The sequence below is a fragment of the Mizuhopecten yessoensis genome, unplaced genomic scaffold (genome assembly GCF_002113885.1).
Source record: "Mizuhopecten yessoensis strain PY_sf001 unplaced genomic scaffold, ASM211388v2 scaffold4819, whole genome shotgun sequence".
Taxonomy (NCBI): Eukaryota; Metazoa; Mollusca; class Bivalvia; order Pectinida; family Pectinidae; genus Mizuhopecten; species Mizuhopecten yessoensis.
Window position 1 is genome coordinate 240,149 of NW_018405737.1, and position 8,285 is coordinate 248,433.

The window sequence follows — 8,285 nt, forward strand, 5'->3', positions numbered from 1 at the left end:
AAACTTGACTTTTTGACAGTGTAACATTATTTTAAGCCAGCAGCTAGAAAGTAGGTTTGAGAATAGAAGCCATGCTTGAGCACGAGAATGGTTTCATGAATACAGGCCCATACCTCTTAGTTGTATTGTAATAGTAAAGTAGTCTGATCACTTACTTTCTTTCCTTACTTTTCAAAACTCAATTTCGTATCTATATGCATACCCAAAAATAACTAAAAGAAGATGATAATGAATTAGTCATGTACAAAGGATTGACTCATGGGCTAGACAAGCGAAACTATAGACAATATTAAACATGAGTGATGTACAATCCAACAAACCATGGTGATCTGTGTTGGGGGGAAGCAGTCATGCGGAGGCAGAGCTTAGACAGATTTAATTTGGGGTTGATGTTACACATGTACACTGCTGGTATTTCAAGTTGCATGAAAGAGTTGCCACAAATTTTCGTGTTAGGGGAAGTTACATCAGGAGAACTCTGGTATATATGTTCCAATTTGATCCAAAAATTATGAGAATGTTGTGATGTATGTCTTTGTCCTACAACTTACATTGGCATGTAGAGTTACATCCAGCTCAGCTTCTTCCCCTTCACTTTCATCGTCATCATCTTCATCCTTGATTTCCCCATATACATCTGCATCATCCTTGAAATGTGAAGAAATAACAATGTCACTACTTTTTATATTACTGACTGTCCGGGATCAATCTATGTTTTGAAGGAATTCATATTTGTTTGTGATTTAAGTGAAAATAAGCACATTTTCATCCGGCTTTTCAGTTCACCCCATGAAATTTGAATACAATCAGATTAGATGCGCAAAGAATCATTCTTTTCTATTTAACTGTAAATTACTATAGAGTTGATACTTATACAACACAATTCAATACTTAAACATAGAAACAAAAATGGTCAGATTTCATTTTTTCAGGATATTTCAGGATATGGTAAAATGGACAAGTGTTTCTTTAACTCTTTTTCGCACACACGTTCAATTAATAATATGTATCCATGAAATGTAAGCGTTAAAATACCTTGCTTTTATCCTATCTCAAAACAGCACCTCATCATTTTCTTTGAAAAAAAATCACTAAATTTAATTAATTTGAATTAAGAGTAATCCATAACACAGCTGAAAATCCAGTTCTGCATAAATATCTGAGGTTCATCAACCTGACACATTACATATTACCAGTATCTTAATACCTGTAATACTACACATGGTCGTAAGAGGCGACTAAATTAGGGATCTTATCTTTTCTCTTCTTTCTAAACAACTTTCTTCTTCCTAATGTCTCCCTTGACAATGCCTCACTTTTGGCCTTTAGTTGAGCGTTTGCCCCTGTGAGGAAGGCTTTGGGTTCTGTCCCCTGGTCGAGGCATACCAGAGTCTGTAAAAATGGTAGTTTATACTCCTGTTTAACGCTCCGCAATTTAGGAGTGGGACGACTGGTTTGCCCGTTGTCAGTATAATGTGAACGGGTGGGGTGTCTTGCTGGGTGTCTTCGGCAGTATGTTTCAGTGAGGTAGCACTATAAAGTCGGTATCAGTTCCGCGCTATCACAAGGAGACAAACACGAACATATTGCAGCCTCCCAAAATACACACGCATACACTACACGAATGCATCTTGCACACAGGGGAGGCCGTCCTTAAATGACCAAAGCTGTTGATAGGCCGTTAAACAATACTAAACCAAACCAAACTAATATGAAAACAACATTAACCAAGTTCAGGTATGTTACAAGAGTTGCTCACCTCATCTTCAGATTCTTCAAATTGTACATTCACACCATATGTTTCATCTATGTTCTCATCTGTAAGAAGATATAAAAGCATATTGGAGAAAGAAAACATACTGTAAACATTTTCTACATGTTACAAAATGATTAATTCATTTCAAGCCTATGAATTGATCAACAATTAAAAGTGGTAAAAATTTACATTACAATTAAATTCTTCAGTACTAAACATATCAGGATCTACTGAAGAAAGACTACTTTGTCTCTGATGTGAAGGTTGGTTACTTACCAGTCTGCATCTTCTCTTCCTGACCCCAGTCAGAAATTTTCTTGCCCAAATTGACCAGCACAGCATAGCGTTCCTCAGGCATTGAACTCAGTAGTGACTCCACTTCTCTTTTTCGTTCTTTGTCTCGCATCTTGTCATTTTTTAGGACACTTAAAACCTCATCAACAGCACCACAGAGCACATCACGAGGCTGTTGAAAAAAAATAGATTATTCAAATTGCATTAAATAATCAATAATATGGTTTTAATGATATCTAATAAACATGCAAACCATATTGCAATTGTTGAGATCAAGAAACCGATGTCCTCATTTATCTCATTTTTTGTGAATTGTACAGAGCACTACAATTAATATTGCTAGTAATGCTACATTCTTTTATAAATCATTTCATCCAGGAATAGAAAGCAATAGTGCAAACATGAATAGTATTTTTAATGCTGCAAAATAAAGACAAACATACTTAGTTTACCACATCAAATATTTTTTCAAAAGAACAGTCCATGTAGCAACTACAGGTTCCCAAATATAGACAAAACATTTCTTCTTAAGCTAATACATGAATACAACCATTTCTTCTTAACCAAGTCACTGAAGCATAAAATGGAAGTCAAATTCAGCATCTGCAACATGTGTTCCATAGACTAACTCGCAGCATCATAGTTTCAAATATTGTCCTGGTACCACGTATAGTTACCCAAATATACAATGAACAATTTAATTTCTTATTAATTTGATGCACATTGTATAAGGAAATATTATGGAGACCACTGAGGTGCATAAATGAATGTAGGTCAAATTCAGCATCTGCAACATGTGTAAAATAGAGCCACCCTATCTGCATCTTTGGTGCAAGAACCACAGTATTATCATGCAGCATTTTCTGTTACGTGATACCCAAATATCAACTTAACATTTGTTTATCTGCAAAGACGGACAGGTCCTTTTCGATAGTCCCTGCCAATTTTCTTCATCGGGGATAATAATGGTGCTTTCATAGTTTGTTGGAAATTATCTGAACTATCAAGTTTCTATTGGTAATTTGATCATCAGGGTTCTCCCCAGGCCTTTTGTTGTTTTTAAGGAAGAAGGGCCCAAATTAAAATGCTGTTTTACTCTTTGATCAAATTTATTGACAGCAATATTTAATACAGTTTTAGAGGAAATAAAAACACTGTACATTTTGTTAAAACATTTTCTCTAACCATATTAGGAACTGTGAGATGAAATTGTTCATGTAAGTGTTTCCCCCTATATAGTATTAACATCTTTTAATTCTTTCTTCTTTCAACTATTCTAAATGGAGATAAAACTGAGGGACACAAATGTAAAGATAAGAAACAAATATGATATCTATTATTCAATGTACAAAAATCATACACCTTTCTATTTATTTTTTTAAACACCATATTATATATTGCAGAAAATTCAGACATATAAAGGAACAATTATTTCTTTCTTTGGTTTTAAAGTTCATTAAAAGTCTGGTAAATATCTACATGACAATGACTACACCCCCTCCCCTAAATTTATTTAATAAGCTATTGTTGAGCGTGTCTGTCTTGAACGTTCCTTGAAAATGAAACATATCAGCTTAAAAAACATATTGAGAGAACCCTGATCATGAAAAAGAATTGTTTAATTTAATGAGATTATATATCATTTGTGGAAACAAATTAAATGTCTGAACTATTGAGTTGTACCACCATTAGAAATAAGGTTCTGAACTAACAAGGTTGTTTAGTTTACTGACCTGATCACCAATTGCTGCTTGAACAAAACTGAGAATGATTTCATATGTCTGTCTTGTCTCCTGTGTTTTAGGGCGATAAAGAATTCCCACCAACTCGTCGACTCCATCAGATAATAAGGTTGTTCCCTTCATTTTCATCATATCGTGCTGCGCCTCATCACGCTTGCGGCGCCTGACCAGAAAAAGATGTTGAGGAATTTTTTCATATAATATTTCAAGTGAGCTTTTCAAACATATTAGACACTTAATATATATGAACATGAATCAAAGATACAGATTAAAATAGGGTTATAATTTTTATTCTGAAATTAAACTAAAGTTGCATGCTACAGAAACTCATGGATATCACCCAATTAAACTTGACCTGCTGGCCTGTGCTAGGTAAGTACTTTGACATTAATACATTTTCATAAATTAAATACAAATGACTTTTCAGTAAGAATGTTTGAGAACTTCAACTATAGTTTCTAAGGGTTATGATAATATAACTCTTACCAAATGGAAAACAACCTGATTCCCCCATTGTTCTGTTAAACTTTAGAAAATATGATGTTACATTCAAAACACACTCAAAGGGTTTTGTAACCCTAGTAATTAAATCTTGGATTTCATAACCAGAGTTCTAAATTATTATTGCTGTAACTGCAGGACAATATTGTTATTGGGTTTTATTGTTAAGTATAATTCCATCACTGATTACAGCAGCATCTTCTCATAGATCTCGAGTCAAAAATGAGATTGTCCTTTTGCTTACTTGTTTTTTCTCTCCTCCATCTGTGGTGGTTTGTTACGCTGTGCCTTATCACCCATGCGTGTACCAGTAAGTCTGCCTGACAAAGGAAGTACTTCTCCTGTCGGTTCATCTCTGGCCCTCCTGTCGATCAGTGATCGATCTGCTTGCAATACAAGATTGGAGTTCTGGGGAAGAAAGTTATGGATGCAATTATTATCCATGTAGCACTTAATTTACCAAGAAATGGATTTTAAACATTTTTCTTGGTGTACAAGGACAGACAGAGCAATCCCATTTCTCTATCTCGCGTCAACTTTGTTGTGAGGATGATCCTGACAAGATATTTAAGGGATTTCTCCCTTCATTTTGAGGGAAATGAAATTATCCCATAGCTTTCAAGACCCAAAAGTTGAGTAATAATGATTGAAATTAAAATGGTTAAAATTGGTTGGAATTTCATGAATATACAGGATTCAACACTTGTCCTCTAGTGGATTACATCAAGACCTAGTGAATTAGGCCAAGTGAAAAAAAAAATTGTTTCTAAATTCTAATATTATTATAACCCGACTAACCCAGTAAAATTCTGTCAGTAATTTTTCTTTTTGTTTTCTAGACACTTTGAAAAAGCTCTGTAGCTTGTTTCTTTATTAATAATTAACATTAAATACATAAAAAAATTGTAAACAAGATTCCCACAAAAACAATCATTAATGGCCTGGTGTGTGAGGAAGCAAATTAATATTGCCTTTCGTCTTGGTCAGTCAGGTGTCTGATGGCAGACGAGGCTGTGCTGAGTGTCTAATTAACAGACTTGTTGGCTGTGGCCTTACTTTACCAAAACAAATTAAATCATGCATGCTTTTGCTGGAGAAGCCATTGGTATTAAAATTAGAGAAATGTAGGCATGCTGAGGGTGGGATTATCATTATAACCGTCGTGCAGGGGGAAAATAGTAACCGTTGAATACATTTTTAATGATTTACATGGAGTTTAAACTTGACAGAAAAGTGTAGCTCAGCATTCACCATTACAGCTACTATCAGTCAAAGCAGTCGTTTGCAATTTGAGGTCACCAGGTCCATGATAGTTGCAGATTTGTACAGTTTTAACATTAAATGCATAAAAATTGTAAACAAGATTCCCACAAAAACATTCATTAATGGTCTGGTGTGTGAGGAAGCGAATGTAAAAATAAAATATTGCTGGTGATCTGGTTTGCTTATGATATTGTTAATGAGCTGTGGAAAAATAATAGCAAGATGATCATGAATGACTAGCTAGTGTTCAAAATGAAACATTTGTTGCTGTAATAGCAAATTAAATTAGAAACATTTTTATCCTAACTCACTGACTCATTGGGTGTCAACTAACCATCTCTAAGGTGAAAACAAATACCCTACCTAGCTAGTGACCCTAAAATATTTAAACATGTAATTAGAAGCAAACTTTATTTTTCTATTTGACCTTATCCGTTACAATCTATGATAGATTTTGAAAAAAAAATGTCTAAAGTCTGCTTGAACTCACCAATTCTACTGCAAAAGGATTTTTTATGTCCCCTTCCGTCAATTGTTTTTGCCTGTTTCATGCAAGTTGCTGCGAATGTTGCCTTCAGGAAATTTGAATTTGTTAATGTTACACTGGCGTACAGTCTAGCAAGTAATCAGCAATCACGTGGACCACCAAGCAGTTATCACGTGGACTACCTAGCAGTATAATCATGTGGACCACCAAGCAGTAATCATGTGGACTACCAAGCAGTAATCACATGGACCACCAAGCAGTAATCACGTGGACCACCAAGCAGTAATCACGTCGACCACCAAGCAGTAATCATGAGGACCAACAAGCAGTAATCACGTGGACTACCAAGCAGTAATCATGGGGACCACCAAGCAGTAATCATGTGGACCACCAAGCAGTAATCATGTGGACCACCAAGCAGTAATCATGAGGACCAACAAGCAGCAATCACGTGGACTACCAAGCAGTAATCACGTGGACCACCAAGCAGTAATCATGAGGACGAACAAGCAGTAATCACGTGGACTACCAAGCAGTAATCACGTCGACCACCAAGCAGTAATCGCGTGGACCACCAAGCAGTAATCGCGTGGACCACCAAGCAGTAATCATGTGGACCACCAAGCAGTAATCACGTGGACAACCAAGCAGTAATCATGAGGACCAACAAGCAGTAATCACGTGGGGTACCAAGCAGTAATCACGTGCACCACCAAGCAGTAATCGCGTGGACCACCAAGCAGTAATCATGTGGACCACCAAGCAGTAATCATGTGGACTACCAAGCAGTAATCACGTGGACCACCAAGCAGTAATCACGTGGACCACCAAGCAGTAATCATGAGGACCAACAAGCAGTAATCACGTGGACTACCAAGCAGTAATCACGTGGACCACCAAGCAGTAATCGCGTGGACCACCAAGCAGTAATCATGTGGACCACCAAGCAGTAATCATGTGGACCACCAAGCAGTAATCATGTGGACTACCAAGCAGTAATCACGTGGACTACCAAGCAGTAATCATGTGGACCACCAAGCAGTAATCATGTGGACCACCAAGCAGTAATCATGTGGACCACCAGGCAAATGTTCACAAAAATAAGAAACCAAATAAATGAGAAAAGACTGTTAAGTCCAACTTTTGAAAACACGATGAAGACGAAATAGTAACTCTTACAGCCCAGATGCATCCCCCAATAAGATTTGAATCCTAGTTAATATTTCTGTGTCAGTGCATTATCTATGGTTCGTTTGCCTTAAGTTTTGTCGATCTCGGTCAATTCGCTGTACCCTACTCCAATAGTGTTAGAGGTTTAGATGGATGTCGATGTACGCAATCAACAGCACCTTGATTGAAGAAAACGATGTAGCATCCATAATGTATCTAGTTGGGACATCACGGAATTAGATTAGATTTATCGAGTGAGTGAAAAATGAATAAGCTGAAATATAGGTAAAAATGTTTCATCTAACAAACATGTAACACTCTTAAAATCGCTGTCGTCACATTTCGACGACAACCCCAGCGTTTTAAAGAGCAGTCCAGCTGACCATAAACAGGCGACCGGTCATAATTTTGGAGCCTGCGATGATGGTCGCTGTACCCTTACAAATTGCTCACGATATTTCCGTTAAATTGATTTCAAATAACTTTTTGTATCTGAATTGCATTGATTTGCTTTGTAAAAAGGATTTTCCCTGTAATTTATACTTTAAGATTTTATGTGTGAATGATCAGTTAGAATCTTTGCATGTCTACCAACTAATAATGAAAGTTCACCAGAAGATGCCCCCCCCCCCCCCCCCCCCCCCTTTTCCATTTTTAGCCCGGGGTCCGACATGAACTATAATCAATTAGGCTATAGAACATGCTTATCAACTTACAGCTTTGTATTCATATTGCAGGGATCTTGCCGCTGCGTCAGCCATGGTTTACTGTATGTCCTTGTCTTTCAATAGTGCAGTTTTCATTTGTTCAATAGCGGTTTGTCGATCGCATGGCGTTTTCCCTGCGTTGTAAATAGTAGGACCGCAGTGAATGAGCGAATCTACAAAATAAAATGCAATCGTTTAATAAATGGATTTTCAAGTCATTCAGAATGGACCGTTTTATTATAAGTTAATTATTTGAATAGTATATTTATTTTAACCCAAGACATTCGACGTTTGAAAAAAATATTAGGGCAATCCCTTTCGGAACTTATTTGTATTTTCCTTTATCATTAACAAACGTTCAAACA

General features: G+C 36.5%; 1 protein-coding gene across 1 annotated transcript in view; it reads right to left on the reverse strand.

Annotated features, from left to right (window-relative positions):
- Positions 1-8,285, reverse strand: part of LOC110449759 (U5 small nuclear ribonucleoprotein 200 kDa helicase-like) — a 33,789-nt gene that overhangs the window by 25,195 nt on the left and 309 nt on the right. Inside the window, exons 2-7 of the mRNA XM_021496815.1 lie at positions 7,930-8,093; positions 4,538-4,701; positions 3,784-3,955; positions 2,033-2,222; positions 1,760-1,818; positions 552-647 (exon numbers count right to left, since the gene is read on the reverse strand). Coding sequence (XP_021352490.1) covers positions 552-647; positions 1,760-1,818; positions 2,033-2,222; positions 3,784-3,955; positions 4,538-4,701; positions 7,930-7,974 — 726 coding nt within the window. The 5' untranslated portion in view covers positions 7,975-8,093. The remainder of the gene's footprint in view (positions 1-551; positions 648-1,759; positions 1,819-2,032; positions 2,223-3,783; positions 3,956-4,537; positions 4,702-7,929; positions 8,094-8,285) is intronic.